The 18,576-nt window shown below is 42.6% G+C and overlaps 1 protein-coding gene across 1 annotated transcript; it reads left to right on the top strand.

Moving 5' to 3' along the window:
- The first annotated feature begins 14,306 nt into the window (after positions 1 to 14,306).
- Positions 14,307 to 18,534, top strand: LOC116006327 (Golgi SNAP receptor complex member 1-1-like). Its single transcript, XM_031246656.1, has 5 exons — positions 14,307 to 14,535; positions 15,569 to 15,799; positions 17,124 to 17,291; positions 17,742 to 17,855; positions 18,110 to 18,534. Exons 1-5 carry the CDS (start codon positions 14,497 to 14,499, stop codon positions 18,221 to 18,223), a joined length of 666 nt encoding a protein of 221 aa, XP_031102516.1. The 5' UTR covers positions 14,307 to 14,496; the 3' UTR covers positions 18,224 to 18,534.
- The last annotated feature ends 42 nt before the right edge of the window (positions 18,535 to 18,576 follow it).

Below are 18,576 nucleotides of genomic sequence, written 5' to 3' on the forward strand. Positions count from 1 at the left end.
AATAGACAATTTTACACTTAATGGCACAATATTTTATTGATTCAAATTAAAAGTTGTTGCTTAAAAAGCGAAGCAGAACAAGCAAATAACGTTTTTTTTTCCTATTTTTTATCTGATTTTATTTATAAATATATTTAGAACTTTATCAAAATACACTTTTACCCTTAATGGCACAACAATTTGTCGATTTCGATTAAAAGTTATTGCTCGGATGGCCGAAAGGACTAAAAGTGTAAAAAAAATCAAAGTCAAGTACTAAAAGTGGCAAAAAAATTAAAGTCAAGGACTAAAAGTGGCAAAATGAAAGTCGTGTACATAAATTGACGGAAACACTAAAGTCATAGGACCAAAAGTGGAAAAAACTCCTCAAAAAAATAATGATTGGAATTAATCAAATTAACTCCGTAATGCCAAGAGTCATTTCTGACCGGACACAGTAGGTGAAACGTCGCGTTCGAGAGGTTACTGGAGTTGTCGTGCGAGACATGGTCCAGTCTGTGAACCATTGGGACATCGCTCGAGACATGCCCGTGCCGCGAGACGTCGAGAAGTGCAAGCTTCGAGACATCGTGCCGGCGTGGACTGAGATGGAAAACTTGTTCGGAATTTTGGCATAATTTATGCCTGTAAGGCCAGCCACTTTTCCGAACGACATTCGTGCCCGCAGGTGCCGGCGCACACGAGTTCAAGCCTTTTCGAACTCATTTTGGAATTTGATTTGCACCCCCCCTACGCGCGAGAGAGAGCCTTTATGCTATACAAGTCAATTAGCCTTAAAAAGGCTCTTGTATTTATAGTGGGGCAAATCTTCCTTCCCAACCAATGTGGGACAAAGCTAATATACTTTTCCTCACTTAAAATTCCTTCTCCAATGGGTCTACTTTGAGAAGCAATTTCTCATTCACCCATTATCCATTTTGTGCGTATAATATATCGATCTCTTCGTCTTACTACGAAGAATCCGAATCCACTTTGACCCGACCCAAATCGGATGTGGACCCTACATATATTTATACCACAAAATGGCCACTTAAAATGCCATTTTAGTGTTATTTTTCCAACAGACTTAAACAAGGTGACCCTCTTTCACCTTATCTATTTTTATTAATTTCTGAAGGTTTAAGTGCTTTGATAGACAAACAGATGAACTCTGGAAATCTGCATGGGGTATGCGTGGGAAGGGAAGCACCACCAATATCTCATTTATTGTTTGCGGATGACTGCTTTCTCTTCCATCGTGCCAATGTTCAGGAAAGTGAATGCATGTGGTACATTCTTGATACATATTCTAAAGCATCTGGACAGAAAATAAACTATGAGAAATCAGTAGTATGTTTCAGCTCTAATACAAACCAACCTATGCGAAATGAAGTGACCAGGATTCTAGGGGTGATAGAAGGTGATACCACAAACAAATATTTAGGGCTACCCTCTCTCGTTAGGAGGAGGAAAATGGAGATTCTAGGCTTTCTGAAAGACCGGATCTTAGCAAAGATACAAAGCTGGAATGCAAAGTTTTTTTTGCGAGTTGGCCGCGAGGTTCTCTTGAAGAATGTCATTCAATCAATGTCTTCATATGCGATGATGGTGGTCCTTTTGCCCACTGGTCTATGCAAGGACATTGAAACTCTAATGAATGGATATTGGTGGACTGGTTCGGTAGGCACGGGTAAGGGGATGAGGTGGATATCCTGGTTTGGTTTATCATTACCAAAAACTGCAGGAGGTATGGGATTTCGAAAACTCCTTGACATGAATTTGGCTTTACTTGGCAAGCAAGCTTGGCGCTTAGTTACCAAGCCCACATCCTTAGTTGCGAGAGTGTACAAGGCTTGTTATTATCCTAAATGCTCTTTTTTTTTCTTATGCAGCTGAAGGTGGTAATCCATCCTTTATTTGGAGGGGATTGCTTGAGGTTTAGAATATTCTCAAACTTGGGTGTAGACATAGCATTGGAAATGGCCTTGATACAAAAATTGGAAAACATGCATGGTTGCCTGTGGAGGACGATCCGTATGTTCAAACTCATTTGAGTGAAGCTGACAATGACGCATCGTTTGCTACTTTGTTTACTAATCAAGGTATGGGATGGGATGTCAATTGTATTATGTATCTTTTCAATGATCGGGATGCTAAGTTAATCTTAAATATTCCCATAAACATTCGAAAGCCACAAGATTCTTGGTATTAGTATTGGGATCAAAAAGGCGATTAGTCAAGTCGTGTTATAAACAATTGACTGGCATTGTACATGATGATCGACCTTGGTCTAGCATATGGAATCTTGATGTACCACCAAAAAAAGTCAAACATTTTTGTTGGCAACTAGCTTCTTTTTTGTCGACTAGAGATGCTTTAAACTCTAAACATATTCATTGCTCACTGTTTTTGCCATATGTGCAGGAGAGAAAATGAAAGTGCATGCCACATTTTTGTCCAGTGCTCTGAGGTTTTGAAAATCTGGAACATTATTGGTCTCCCATGTTCTAATTCTGCCCTTGGAAATAATGTTATTGATTGGTTTTTTGGCTACATAAAGGTTTTGAATGGTGACATGCAAACAAAGTTTATTATGGCTTGTTGGAGTATTTGGTGTAGTAGAAATGAATATGTATGGAATGGGATTGTTTTTGACTTGCATGTGGTATTGCACAGAGTGACAGGGTAATTGGGTACTCGACCCGGAACCATTGGCATGACCTTGTCAAGACAGTTGCCGTTCAAACTACCCAAGACACCTCACTCCTCAGCACCAAGGCGCAACGGTCCAACTCATCAGCATTGATGACCAACGTTCAGCTCCTCAGCATTGATGCCCAACGTTCAACTCCTCAAGCATTGATGCCCAACGTTCAACTGCTCAAGCATTGATATCCAACGTTCAACTCCTCATTAATGCTCCGTTACTGAGCTGAAAGGAATAAAAAGACTCACAACCACGTAGTGAGATACGACACTTGAACTTAGACAAAAAACACTCTGAACTCAATTGTGTACTGAGCATTGTACTGAAAACACTGTACTCAACACAATTCAAATATTCAAATAATATCCGGTAACACATTATTACCGTCATTGGTGCTTTCATTGAGAGCCGAGATCAGATCTCAGGCTAAATTTACAAAATAAAAAAAAAACCACTCAGTTCATCTCTTCACTATCAATGGCATCTGGATCCAGCAGCTCGCATACACCTAGTCAGGTGAACAAGGGTCACCCCTCGGGTGATCTTCGTGAGCAGCTCAACAGTAACCGTGGAGGTGACCTTCGCAGCCAACTCAACAACAATAACCATGGTGGTGGCCGCACTAGCCAACTCAACAACCATGGTGGTGGCCGCACTCCCCTCCCAGCAACTGCTGCTCCTGCCCAAGTGGTGGACCTTCAGGCAGCAGCGCAGGTCATCCAACAGGCGGCGGCGGCAATGGCCCAACTAGTCGCAGGAATGCAAGGCCAGATCCTACCGCCACCACCCCCTCTGGAGGAAGAAGTGCAATCTCCAAGGCAAAATAGAACTCAACGACAGGAATGTGGAACTCAACCAGTTTCTAGATCTATCCGAGATCGGCTAGGGGTGCAAGGATCCTCCAATAGAGGTCCCCGTCCCCAAGCAGGCAAGGCAATAACCAAACGACCATCCGGAGAAAGGATGGGCGAATCTGGTGGATTGGCTCCGCGTCACTCCACTAGACACAAAACACCACAAGAAGGCCTGGTGGAAAGACTCCAAAGGCAGATAGATGATTTGGAAAAGAAAGTAGAAGCAAGAGAACACTCACCAGAACCGGAGGTAAGAATGGCTGCTCCATTCTCTCCTGACATAATGGAAGTTCCTCTTCCAAAAGACTTTCGACTACCCACCATCAAGGCCTACACTAGCACTTCGGATCCGCGTACCCATATGATTCGATACAAGGCAGCCATGGTAATGATTGGGGAAAGCGATGCCATCATGTGCAGAGCGTTCTTATCCACTTTGGACGGTACGGCTCAAGATTGGTTTAACACAATCCCGGACGGATCAATTCAAACTTTTGTAGAGCTATCCAAAAGTTTCTTGTCTTATTTCTCAGGAAGTATACAACATAAGAAACCATTCTCACATCTCGGTGGGGTAAAGCAGGATAAGGGGGAAAGCCTGCGAGACTTCTTAAGCAAATAGAAAAAAGAAGTCAACAACATATATGACTTCGATTCGAAGGCAGCGATTCTCATCTTCATCCAAGCACTGAGGTCAGGCGATTTCCACAAATAAATGAACGCCCACCACCCACGCTCTTATGAAGAACTTATAAGAACGGCCAACCGGTACGCAGACGCAGAAGAGGCTGACAGGAGAAAGAAGGATGAGGAGGAAGGACGAAAGAGTGGGCGACCTGATAAAGCTGGTCCGCCCAGCCAGGCATCACGACCAAACCAACCACCCTCAAAGAAGGGAAGAGATGACCGACCTCGCCTCATCCCATTACGACATTTGACACCGCTAACTCACCCAGTTAGCGTAATCCTAAATCAAGCTGAAGACATGGGGATCGTGCAATTTCCGCAAGAGTGCATGAAAGTCTCCCCAAATGCGGATCAATCCAAGTATTGCAGATTCCATAGGCAGGTGGGCCATGATACCGATGAATGCAACGTGTTAAAACGCCAAATTGAAGAACTCATCCAGAGGGGATATTTCAGACAATTCGTCAAACGAACAGGCCAACAAAAGTCAGGCCAGAAGTCAGGCCAGCAACAACCTCCGCGCAATCTACCAAAAAACGTTTGGAAAAAGGATGACAGCTCCGAACCGTCATCCTCGAGTGGTAAGAAAGGGGAACACGACCAAGTTACCGTAACAGAGCGTGATCTCTCTGACAAAGACTCAGAAGAGCCCAGGAAACACAAGAAGCAGACTATACACTTTATCTACGGAGGTCCTGCAGGCGGAGACACACAAGCAGAGAGGAAGAAGTGGAGTCGTCAGTTATATGTAGGTGAGGTGGTCAGCCTTCCAAATGGGAAAAAAGAAAAGGAGGGAAGCCATTACCTTCTCTGACGATGACCTCCCAGAAGGTCCACTGCCTCACCGAGATGCGTTGGTAATTAAGATGGAGATCAACGACAGCATTGTGCACCGCATACTTGTAGACACTAGAAGCTCAGCCAACGTGATATACTACGACGCTTTCACCAAACTGGGACTGCCCAGAAATCAACTCAAAGAGGTACGGACTCCACTTTCTGGCTTTACTGGGGATTCAATAGAGACAGAGGGATCCCTGGTACTACCAGTAGAGATAGGCGTGAGCCCCAACACCTCCAAGATAAACATGGAGTTCATTGTGGTGAAACTCACATGTGCCATAACATCATACTGGGGAGGCCAGCTTTGGAAGATCTGAAGGCGATAATTTCGATGGAGCACCTGTGCATGAAATTTCCCACGCCATACGGGATAGGGGTTGCGAGAGGATATCAAAGAGCAGCTCGTAGCTGTTACGTCAAAGCGTGCAAGAAAATTGGACAGAAAGATCTGCAGGTCCACACCATTGCAGAAAAAGTGCTGAGAGAAGATGAGGGCTGGCCCCGCGTCGAGCCTGCATCTGAAACGGAAGACGTGGTGGTCGATCCCACACGAGCAGATAGAGTTGTAAAGATTGGCACTGGGTTGGCACCAGAACTAAGAGCCCAGATAGTTGAAGTCATCCGACAGTTTAAAGAAGTTTTTGCGTGGGGTCCAGAAGACATGCCAAGTATCAGTCGAAACATCATAACCCATAAGTTAGCCGTGGACCCTACCAAGAAACCAATACAGCAAAGAAAGCAATACATGTCGGCTGAACGAAGGGACTTTGTGAAAAACGAGGTGGTCGTGTTGACACAGGCAGGACCTGTCAAGGAGATCTATTATCCTGAGTGGTTGAGCAACATAGTCCTGGCCCCAAAAGGCTCCACGTGGAAAATGTGCGTGGATTATACAGATCTCAACAGAGCCTGCCCTATGGATCGATTCCCCTTGCCAAACATAGATCAGCTGGTTGATGAGACGGCAGGATGCGAATTGATGAGCTTCATGGATGCCTTCCGTGGGTACCATCAGATATTCATGCATGAGGAAGATGCTGAGAATACCGCGTTCACCACCCCAGAAGGCATTTTTTGCTACTTGGTCATGCCGTTCGGCCTCAAAAACGCAGGCGCAACTTACACCCGGATGGTGGCTAAGTTGTTTAGAAAAGTACTGGGATGAAACATGGAGGCATACGTAGATGACATGATTGTCAAAAGCCGCAGAGGTGCCTCTCATGTCAAAGACCTTAACGAGGTATTTTCTATTATGAGAAATTTCAATTTACGCTTGAACCCTAAAAAATGCACGTTCGCAGTCAATGGGGGCAAGTTTCTGGGATTTATGGTCACTAGAAATGGGATAGAACCAAACCCAGAAAAGGTAAAAACCATTCTTGACATGGAACCCCCGCGGTCCATCAAAGAAGTCCAAAGACTCAATGGTCGCTTAGCGGCTTTGGGTTGATTTCTATCTAAATCGGCCGAACGATCCCTCCCCTTCTTCCAGATACTAAAGAAGAATAAGGGGTTTGAATGGACCCCAGAGTGTCAGTCGGCCGTCGATGACTTGAAAAAATATTTGCTATCCCCGCCACTGCTTGCAAAACCAGAGGCGGGTGAAACCTTACTCTTATACCTGGGTATATCACAGGGTGCGATCAGCTTCGTGTTGGTCAAAGAGGAAGGAGGGACTCAGCGTCCCATTTACTATGTGAGCAAGGCTCTACACGATGCAGAACTACGGTACACTGTCGTGGAGAAAACAGTGTTTGCTGCGGTCACCGCCTTTAAAAGGTTGGCCCATTACTTCCAAGCTCATCCCATCCATGTACTCTCACATCAACCATTGGGGAGTTTCTTACGGAACACTAACTCTGCTAGGATGGCGAGGTGGGCCATGTACCTCAGCCAGTTCGACATTGAATTCAAACCAAGGCTCGCCATCAAAGGTCAAGCTCTTGCAGACTTCATAGTGGAATGCACAGCCCGCGAGGTGATAGAGCAGGTGGAAAATGAAGATGGTGGATGGTGGACCTTGTCTACGGATGGCTCATCCAACAGTAAAGGTTGTGGTGGTGGAGTAGTGCTCATCACCCCAGAAGGATTCGGCGCTTACTATGCAATTAGGTTCCACTTCAAGTTATCTAACAATGAGGCAGAGTATGAGGCCCTCCTCAACGGACTACGGTTAGCAGCAGGACTACGAGCAGAAAAAATTCGCATCTGATGTGATTCCAAGTTAGTGGTCGGTCAGGTGATTGGGGAATACGAAGCCAATGAAGGGAACATGCAAAGATACAGGGACGCAGTGCTGCGAACCTTGCGAGAATTCGAGGGGTATGAAATTCACCAAGTACCTCGAGAACAGAATGCTGACGCTAACATGCTCTCCAAGCTGAGCACTGGGATCCCCGGCCACATTCGCAAGATTGCTCGGGTTGAGGATTTGAAGACATCCAGCATCGACATCTCATGGGTCTGCCCCGTGCAATCCAGAGAGCCATGTTGGATTGACCACATCACAAAGTACAAGAAGGATGACACTGTACCAGTGGACGAGCAAAATGCAAAGCTGACAAGGTTGCGGGCACCCAGCTACGTGATATTGGAAGACAAGTTATATAAACGATCCTATAATGGCACACTCTTGAAGTGTGTATACCTTGACGAAGCAGAGTTGCTGATGAGAGAAGTCCACGAAGGAGTGTGCTCCGCGCATCAAGGAGCATACACTATAGCTCGACGCATCATGCTGCAAGGTTTCTTCTGGCCAAAGATGTTGAAGGATTGCGCAAAATACGCCAAGCGATGCCCTAAGTGTCAAGAATTCTAGACATTGCCAGGACGACCTGCAACCAACTACACTCTGGTGAGCACAGCAATTCCATTCTCAAGATGGGGAATAGATTTGGTAGGAGCCCTGCCCACGGGCTCGGGAAGCCGGAAGTACATTATCGTGGCCATTGACTACTTCACCAAATGGGTGGAAGCTGAACCTCTGGCTAGTATCACAGCAGCCAGGTGTAAAAAGTTCGTAGAGAAGAACATACTATGCCGCTTCGGCATCCCCATCCAAGTAATCACTAACAACGGACGTCAATTCAAAGGCAGAGAGTTTTCAGACTTTTTGACGGAATGGGGCATCAAGCACAGCCGGGTGGCGGTATCATACCCACAGGCAAATGGTCAAGTAGAGAATGCCAATAGAACCATCCTTGATGGTAATGGTCAAGTAGAGAATGCCAATAGAACCATCCTTGATGGTTTGAAGAGGGTAGAGAATGCCAATAGAACCATCCTTGATGGTTTGAAGAGGAAATTGGAAGCAGATAGAACCATCCTTGATGGTTTGAAGAGGAAATTGGAAGCAGCTGGCGGGGCGTGGGTTGAGGAACTGGACAGCATCCTTTGGACCTATCGCACAACGCCAAGGAGGGCTACTGGTGAAACTCCTTTCGCATTGAGTTACGGGTTCGAAGCTCGAGCTCCAGCAGAGGTGATGATACCAAGTAGAAGGATGGAAGAATACGAGGCAGAGCAAAATGAGATCCAACAGGGAACCGATCTCAATTTCATAGATGAAAGGCGAGAAGCTGCGTTCTGTAGGATGGAAAACTACAACAGGCAGTTGAAGTCCTATCATGACGCCAAAGCTAAACCCAGATACTTCCAAGTAGGTGATTATGTTTTGAGAAGGAGGGAAGCCAGTCAACCCTTGGAAGGAGGCAAGTTCGCGAAAAAATGGGAGGGTCCGTATATCATAGACGAGGTGATTCGCCCAGGAACCTACAAGTTGATGACAGTAGGTGGCAGGTTGATTGATAGAATATGGAATTCAGAACACTTAACAAAATTTTATCAGTAGTAAGTCAAGTCCTGGTCTGTCCAGGTTGTCTTGGTCCGTCCACAATGTTGGTCCGTCCAACCCGTTTGAATAAAACTCTATAAAATTATATGTTTCATTTGCGTCATGGAAGGTTAAAAAAAAAATCGAAAGGGGTGAAACCTCGGCACAGTGCCGAGGTGAAGGCATGGTGCCGAGGTGCCCACCTCGGCACAATGCCGAGGTCTCACCTCGGCCCCACCTCGGCACAATACCGAAAAAAGAAAGTTGGGCATGAAAATAATTCAAAAAAAAAATGCAAGTGTTCAAAACACAAATGATTCGAATCTAGTATTCAAAAAACAATGCAAGTGTTCAAAACACGAATAACTACGAAGCTAGTATTCAAAAAACAGTACAAGTACGAATAACAATGAAAAATAAAATAAGATAGGCTAAGCATCCTTCGTCGCAGTGGTGGGATCATCAGCAGCATCCTGGGCAGCAGTGTTGGTGTTGGCAGGACGATCAGACACTCCCGCGTCAGCAGCATCAGCAGTCAACTCATCTTCATTAACAACTAGGTGGTGCTTAGACTCAGGGTCAGGATCCTCCATAAACTTGGGCAAGCCCATAGCCGGCGGATCAAAATCAGGATTCTTTTCCTTAAGCACTGGGTAAATCTGTTGTTGCATGGTGAACATTCCAAGGTCGAATGCTAACTGAGACTCTACCTCAAGTGCAACCCGGCCAGCCACGGACGCAAAGAACTCCTTTACAGCTTCAGGGGTGCTCATAAACTCCCGGACGTCGTTCTTGAACTCAGCTGATTGCTTGTAAGTTTCTTGCGCCTCTTTAAGAGATTCCTCCAGCCCGGTAACAGTAGCACGAGTCTTCTTGTGCTCCTTTCGTTCCTCTTTCAGCTTTCGCTCTAACACTGCAAAGTCAGACTTTAGCGTCATGTTCTCACCCCTTAGTTCCTTAAGCTCGGTGTCCCGCAACAGTATCTCCCCTGTGAGACCCTTCCTCTGCTCACGAGCATCGCGGAGCATAGCTTCGTACTGCGAATGAAGACTGTCCCCTATCAACACAGACTCCATCGCCATTTTGTAATATCGCTCCCGTAGCGCAGCCAAACTCTGCTCTTGAAGAATTTCTGCATCCCTTGGGAGACGAGGCTGCGAACAAGCTCGGGGGCGTCAATACTACCTTCTAAGAAGGATTTCCCAAGAAGCACATCCATACCGAGCCGGATCAAGTTGGTCCGAATGCGTGGAGGTGGCACTAGCGAGGCTTCCCCTTGCTCGCGAATGCGTGGAGGTGGCACTAGCGAGGCTTCCCCTTGCTCGGGGGGCCGTGGAGGTGGCACTAGCGAGGCTTCCCCTTGCTCGGGGGGCTGGGCAGACGATCCCTCGGGCAAGGGATCCACCTCGGGGGGCTGGGCAGACGATCCCTCGGGCAAGGGATCCACATCCGAAGTATGAGCCGGGGGCTGAGTTGAAGATCTTGGCTGAGTTGAAGATCTTATTGGGTGAGGCGTCAAGTTACCGGCTCCTCCATCAGCTGTTGACGCTTGACTCTTATTTCCTTTTCTGTCAGTTTTGCTTTTCTTGGAAGGATTCTGCCCACTTTGCGACAAGTACCGAGCAGCTTTAGACGATATAACACCTCTCGACGACATAGCACCTACAAACAATTTCAAGTTATGACAAACAACTACAAGAAAAACCACACACAATTATAAGAAACAACTAAACACCGAGAGGGGTACCGGGTACGTCAAGGGCAGCTGGCCGGATCCTGTTAAACCCCAAATCTTGAAGCCACCACTCAGAAGTACGATCGAAAACCTTAAAAGGACCACCCTTCAGAAGTTTCTTTACCTTCTGAAGCATATTTGGACTCTCGTCTAAAGTTGGATGGCATCTAACTTGGGTACCCCATGTGACAGCAAAAGGAGAAGGAATACATAGGGAGACAAAGAAAAACCTAGATTTCCAGTCCTTGTTGAAGGAGGGGCGATCATCGAAAAGCTGCTTACGGGGCATAGCAGAGATACACACGAAACCCTTACCCTCTCCAGATGACCTTATGACTCTAAACAACGACTAGAAGAGACCTAAGGTGGGTTCCTCTCGTTTTTGGCGGCACACAGAAAGAAATCCGGCGATAACCTGGTGACGGTTTGGAGCAAGCTGACCTGGGGCTATCTCATAAAAATTCAAAGAGTTTATTACCAAAATGGTCCCTCGACTATTGTGAAATTACTAATTTGGTCCTCAACAATTTTTTGTGACCAATTAAGTCCCTCAACTTTGAAAATTTTAACCAATTTAGTCCTCCTTTTATTTTTCCGTTAAACATCCGTTAAATCGGGACCAAATTGGTAATTTTGCTATAGTCAAGGGACCAAATTGGTAATTAATTTTTCACTGAAATGGTCCCTCGACTATAGCAAAATTACCAATTTGGTCATGATTTAACGGATATTTAACGGCAAAATAAACGGAGGACCAAATTGGTTAAATTTTTCAAAGTCGAGGGACTTAATTGGGCATGAAAAATTGTTGAGGACCAAATTGGTAATTTCGCAATAGTCGAGGGACCATTTCGGTAATAAACTCAAATTCAAAAACTCGACTAGGATATCTTCTACATCGCTAAGTTTTAGACAGCGATGGATATTATCGATAAGTATCTATGGGAGAATATGAGGTCTTGCGCCTCTTCCTCTTACGACCAACAGAAGGGGGGGGGATCGAGATCTACGGTGTCTTTTTCAGAAGGAGAGGAAGACAGAGAGGAGGTGTCCTCGGTGTCATCACCTTGGGTCAATACCTCGGTGTCATCACCATGGGTCAATGTATCTTCACCATCATAAGATGAAGATTCATTATTAGAAGACCCAGTGCATGTGTTCGAATTCGAGTCCATAATCGAGTAACCAACCTGGTTATTGGTAGGCACGATCACCAAACCTGTTAGCACAACAAAAAGAAACAAAACAAATCTGTCAATACAACACAAACAAAGCCCTGAGCAAAGTTAAAAAAAAAATTTTTGACCTCGGCCCAACACCGAGGTCATGACCTCGGCCACCGAGGTCCCGGACGTGACCTCGGCCACCGAGGTCACGCCTCGGCAACGTAAAAAAAAAAAAAAAGGAGTATGAACTTACCAGAGTTATTGGAAGCAGGACTGCAATACAATCGAAGGGTGAATGATTTCAACAGAATGAGTGGGGTTTATATACAAAACCCTAGGGTTTTGTATAAGGAAACCCAATATTCCTAAAATCAACGGGATTTCCTAAACAAATCTTTGCATATATCTTCAAGATTTCAAGGATTCCCAAGTATGTTATGAAGGTTCATATCCTAAATTATTCCGGATAATTATAGGAGCTGAACTAAAAAAAAAAAAAACAAAACAAAAAAACATATATTTGCCAAAAATATTCGAAGTAAAATGAAAATAACATTTTATTTCATTCAATTCAAAGCAATTACACTCCAACTACGTACTAGCTTTTCAACCACTATTTAAAATCTAAGTCTTCGAGGACTTGGGATACTCCACTGTCAAAGGGAGCTCATCCCCAAGCACAAGGACGATGGCCATACTCTCTTCCACTGGAGCTTGCTTCGGCTGCTTCACGGCATCCTTCTCTTCTTCCCCATCTGACGGGAGGGTCAGTGGATCCTCAAAGGTATCCCCGACTTCGTGCCCACGCTCCTTCCTTTGCTTTAACTTCTCACGTCTGGCCAGCTCCATCAAGCGCAATGATCGGCGCCTCTTCGTCCCCTCACTTGTTTCAGCAGCACTTGCTCTCTTTGGACTCATGATAAACTCAGCTAAGCTAACGTGATGAGGAAGGATGAAAGACACAGATTCTGAGGGAGTCCTTATATACATAAGAAGCCGGCCCATACAAGGAAAGAAAATCGCAGGGAAATTAGGAAATATTCCACGAATCTGTGAAGTTTCCATCCAGTAAAATTTCTTTCTAGAATCCAACATACCAAATTTTCAGCACAAGTGACAAGCTGTTACTCCCTAGCTACCTCAGCCATTCTCGCCAACTAGCGAGTGGGGGGCTGGTGACAGGGTAATTGGGTACCCGACCCGGAACCATTGGCATGACCTTGTCAAGACAGTTGCCGTTCAAACTACCCAAGACACCTCACTCCTCAGCATCAAGGCGCAACGGTCCAACTCCTCAGCATTGATGACCAACATTCAGCTCCTCAGCATTGATGCCCAACGTTCAACTCCTCAAGCATTGATGTCCAACGTTCAACTCCTCAAGCATTGATATCCAACGTTCAACTCCTCATTAATGCTCCGTTACTGAGCTGAAAGGAATAAAAAGACTCACAACCACGTAGTGAGACACGACACTTGAACTTAGACAAAAAACACTCTGAACTCAATTGTGTACTGAGCATTGTACTGAAAACACTGTACTCAACGCTATTCAAATATTCAAATAATATACGGTAACACATTATTACCGTCACAGAGCATTTAACTTTCTAGAAAATTGGAAGCATGCGAATATCCTGGCTTAAAAGAGCAATGCTACTATTGTTGTGGATCATTGGATTCGGCCAGTTGCTGGGCGAATACAATTGAATACGGATGCATCTCTGGACTTGAACAATATTGAAATGGGATTAGGATGGATTTTGCGTGATGATGAAGGGAAATTCTTGGCAGCAAAAAATGTTCGGTTGGATGAAATATATAGTGTCAAAGAAGCTGAGGCTATCAGTTTGAGGGAAGCTCTAAGTTGGCTTAAGGACACTGGTATGGGTAGTGTTGATGTGGAGATGGATTCTCAAACTTTTTTCTATGCTATTTCATCTTCTTCTTTTAGCTCTACTTTTGGCATTTTAGTTGACGATATTAAAGAATTGACATCGATGATTAATGATGTCGAATTTTGTTTTGTCAAACGATCTGCGAATTGTGCCGCCCATACTGTTGTTAGGGAGGCCTTTTCTATGTCATGTTGTGGGGAATGGCTTGATGTTCCTCCTATTTTCCTTGTAAACTGTTTTATTCGTGATTTAATAAATTAAATTTTTATCTTAAAAAAAAAAAGATAAGAAAATATATTGTGGATGCATGCGCATGGTAACAATAGTGAAAAAGATAACGGAAATTATAACGGTAGGGATATTTTTGTCCAAAATATTATAAAGTACAACTTGTATAGCATAATGTATAAAAAAATCTTACGGAAAAAACGGACATAAATGAACGGTATAACATTCATTCATACTTATTATATTTTTAGATTTAGATTAGATATTATATATGCTACATAGCTAACAAATGACATAACTATTGTAAAAAATTCAATTATTCACGTTATATACTTTGAATCATTGACTCTACTAGTTTGTTTTTGTGGAAGCTCTACTAGTTTGTTAAGAGATTTTATTCCATGGTTTGAACGTCTCCCTCAACTCTAACTTCCACCCACCAAAATATCAATATTACGCTTCCAAATTTGGTTTCTACTGACCTTAATCTCTTTGACGTACTAAGCAAACCGCAGGTTGTCCGTCTGCTTGTCTGCCTCTCTCGACCACTCCGTTGCTGGGTTTCACATGGATCCGTCTAGCTCTTGGGATTCCTTGCGAAAACAGGTAACCCTCTACTTTTACCTCCCTGCGACTTCCCCTCGCATAGATCATGAATTGAATGCCGTGTTGTTGAAATTGAATCCATTTCTTTGAAGTTTGATTGATTCATCTATGGAGGAAAGTTTATAACTCTAGGTTTAGCTCCATCTACTGTGTCATATGTCTATATCGCGTCAAAAAAAGCACATTTCTGGATGTTAAGTTGAGGAATTGATGGCTGCTTCACTTTATTCTGATCTAATGGAATCTCATGCTTTAGTAGAAAGGAGAAATGGTTGTATTTTGTAGTGTAAGCTGTTCGTTGATCGGCGTAGAGTGTGTGATAAATGGAAATAATGCATTCTGAAAACAGCTGTGAAAAAGAAAAATCATGTTTGAGGAGGTTAAGAATCCACTTGCCTTGGATATTGAGGCTTTCAGAATTGTTGATCTGTCGGCAAATAACTAGGTGTGAACCAAGGAAGCCATTAGAATTGCAACAGTGCAGAATCACAATCACTTGATCTCTTACAAGTTGATGTGATTATGTGAGTATAGATTTTGAACTTTGGCTACTGTAGATTATAGCCTTGATGCTTCAGATCTAGACCACACAACTTTGAACCCTAAATATACCTCTCAAATCGCTTGTGAGTTGGGCCTCACTCATCTTTCTTAGTTGAGCTAGGTTGAAGGGAAGAATTATAGAACTAGTTATTGAAGATGGTATGGTTGGTATTACTTGAAAAGGATTGATCTTTTGTTTTTGAAGAGATAAGAGGATAGAGAGTAGAAAATTCTTACCGCGTGAGCAGTGAACCTAGTATACAGAAGTGAGGTGACAAAGCTTCTTACTATGGGAAGGATAGTGTTACAACTGTATACAATCATCACAAGAACAGAGATTTTATGAGCTGCCCGCACCTGCTGCTTATGACAACTTAGCTTTTAATTTGAACTTAAGTACTTGCTTCTTGGGATACATGTTGTATTCATGTACATTTTCCTTCAGAATCTCTTTATTCTCTTCTAATGGTTCTTTCTGTTATCTGACTAGGCAAGGAAGCTTGAAGCTCAGCTCGATGAGCAGATGCAGTTATATCGTAAATTGGTGAACACAAAAGTTGACAATGCCACAGATAATGACCTTGAAATTGGGATAGATCAGCTACTTAAACAGCTGCAACAAGTGAACTCTCAAATGCAAACTTGGGTCTCATCTGGGGGATCTGAAATATTTTCGCACACATTGACTCGCCATCAAGAAATCCTTCAGGATCTTACTCAGGTATTTGGTACAGCAGTATACTTTATTATATCTCTTTTTGGTGAAACTTTGTATTTTTTTCTCCTAGTAATATGATACAGTTACTCTCATGAATCTTGGGAGAGAGATGAAAATATGTTGAAATACCATTTTTTTTAATAAAGTTTTAGGAGAGATAAGTAACTAAAATTATAAGGAAATATAAACTCTGTTCTGGGACTAATGCTTCTATCTAGTTCTTCTTGTGGCTTATTTCTTTTTGCTTTTTCACTAGACACTAAAAGCTTAATTTACACTAAGACTAAATACCAAATAAGCAAGGTTTTTAATATGTATGTCCCATGTAGTAGTTATAAACAAGTTGAATTCCTGTGGCCTGTACATTCCAGGGGAAATGTTTCTAAAGAGAGAAGAGTCATCCAGTAGTTGGGAATCAGACCTGGTTTGTTTTATTTTTCTCTCTAAGAGAATGGAGATTTATTGGACTTGGATAACTCATTGGCTCATTTTTAGCAATGCAGTTTTTTACTTTCTTTTAGGATTATAGTTGGTAAGTTGCATGATGTTTTTCTTTTCTGATTCACAAGTGTCATTTTATTTTTCATAGACAGAAAAGTAAAATGGGATAGAGGGAATAGAATAAGAATAGTTACTGAAGAAAATGGAAGTACAAAGCAGGTTGCATGGGAGCACCCCCTAATATGTCTGAACTTTTGAAAGTGATAGCTCCTTGATACACTATACAGCTTCAGCCCAGAAAACTGCCAAAATATCATCACTTAGTAATGGAGTATCAACTCCGTCCTTCCTTTGAAAATCTTAGAATTGGTTCTAGCAAAATGGGCTGAAGTTTTATTTGCAAAGCATCTTGTTGTATTGACTCTGGTAAAACAAACTGCTCTTCACACTCAGTAAACAGCCTTCTCCATATATGGCATCACGCTTGTGTGATGCAAAATAGATCTTGAGTCTCATTATGCTTCATGCCCTTAAGCATACATCCTGAGAGATTTTTGCCTCCTATTCTGTTTCAAATCATTAGTATTCACCCTTTAGGCGCTAGGATTCTGTGAAAGCCTTATTTTGGAAGGGACTTTTCTATATGGAGATCATCTCTCTTGCAAGTTTACATGATCTATGCTTATCTTTTTGTGTTCTTGAGAATATGTTTACACTTTTTGTGTTCTTGAGAATATGTTTACACTGGATTTTGAAAGATGTGCTTCTCTTTCATGTGTTCATCTTTAGCCTCCCCCCCTTCTTTCCAAATAGCATTCTTATTTTTTATTAAATTTGAAGGTTTCTAATATTACTGATTAAAACAAAAATGTTCATTGATTTGTAGGAATTTAATCGCCTCCGTTCTAGTCATAGAGCTAAAATAGAGCATGCCTCATTGCTTGATGATTTTAGGGAATTTGATCGCACTAGATTAGATCTGGAAGATGATGGTGGCTCTTATGATCAAGCACTTCTTAATGAGCGTGCTTCCCTACACAGGAGCACAGGACAGGTAACTATAAAATGGTTGTTTTAATACATTCACCTTCCCAAAACTAGATTCTTTGTTAGACAACTTTTTGCATTTTATTCATTAAAATATTACATCATTCATGAGCATTATCAAACATTCGTTGGTCAAAAACAGATAGAGTAGCATGTCAAGATATTGGTATTACTACTTTGTTTCGCTTGCAATTGTTGTAACAAGTGGAAATGTAGAATCACACTTTGCTATCAAGTGATGCTCGCAGTTGGTTTTTGGGGTGAATAGATCTGATATTTCCCTATTTTCCTTTGAATTTTTAACCTTTTCGTACTTATAGGCATCACCACAGAAAATTTGAATGCTCACGTTCTTAACTTCAAGTTAATTGATGTATATCTGTTAAGAGTTAAGATGTGAATGTGAGGTGACATCTTGTTACTTCAATGACCAACTTTAAGAGTTATATTGCTTCAGATGGATGGGGTGATTTCTCAAGCTCAAGAAACTATAAAGGCACTTCTGTATCAACGATCAACATTCGGTGGCATTAATTCCAAGCTTAGCAATGTCAGCAGTCGGCTTCCAAGTGTAAGGATCTCTCTCTCTCTCTTCATGATGTTTCGACTTTATCATTCTTTGAATATCAAAGATTACTTCATTTAACTGGTTAGAACAAAATTTAAATTTAAGCCGTATTGAATTAACATACTCAAATGCTAAACTTAAACCAAATCGAACCTCTCCTAACTATGCAACCCGATTGCCACATATTCTCAAGGAGACGACAGGAGTATTCTTGCGCTTGCCAATTGATACGTAAGCGACTTGATTTTGATCTGCAGGTTAATAACATTCTTTCGTCGATAAAGAAGAGAAAGTCCATGGACACGATCGTTCTCTCGTTAGTTGCATCAGCGTGCATGTTTCTTATATTGATTTACTGGTTGACAAAATGAGAAGGTACCATTGTGTATCTCCAAGGCTTCAACATGTTTGAGTGCTCCATTTTATTCTTTTGTATATTACCTAGTTAATATTTTTTGTATTTTTAACATGGGAGGAATCTTGAATTGTTCTTTAATGCATTCTGTTGCTCATATACAAACACAAAGTTATTGTTCAAAAATCTGTGTGGTTCAGTGCTTCATGATTCACTGGCACCAGTTTATAGAGAGATCATTTAGGAGAAAAACATCAATTTAGGGAAAAATAGCATCGTTTTGTGAGAATACGCAAAAATTTAAATTTCATTTGACATTTTTGTAAATATGTACTCCATACATGTTTCCCCCCCCCCCCCCCCCCCCCC

The sequence above is a fragment of the Ipomoea triloba genome, chromosome 15, assembly GCF_003576645.1.
Source record: "Ipomoea triloba cultivar NCNSP0323 chromosome 15, ASM357664v1".
NCBI lineage: Eukaryota > Viridiplantae > Streptophyta > Magnoliopsida > Solanales > Convolvulaceae > Ipomoea > Ipomoea triloba.

What these genes read in the sequence shown, in the direction of transcription:
- LOC116006327 (XM_031246656.1), top strand. Translation starts at nt 14,497, where the DNA reads ATGGATCCGTCTAGCTCTTGGGATTCCTTGCGAAAACAG. An exon ending in TACACAGGAGCACAGGACAG is followed by an intron (nt 17,292 to 17,741) that starts GTAACTATAAAA and finishes ATATTGCTTCAG; the next exon opens with ATGGATGGGGTGATTTCTCA. An exon ending in TCAGCAGTCGGCTTCCAAGT is followed by an intron (nt 17,856 to 18,109) that starts GTAAGGATCTCT and finishes TTTGATCTGCAG; the next exon opens with GTTAATAACATTCTTTCGTC.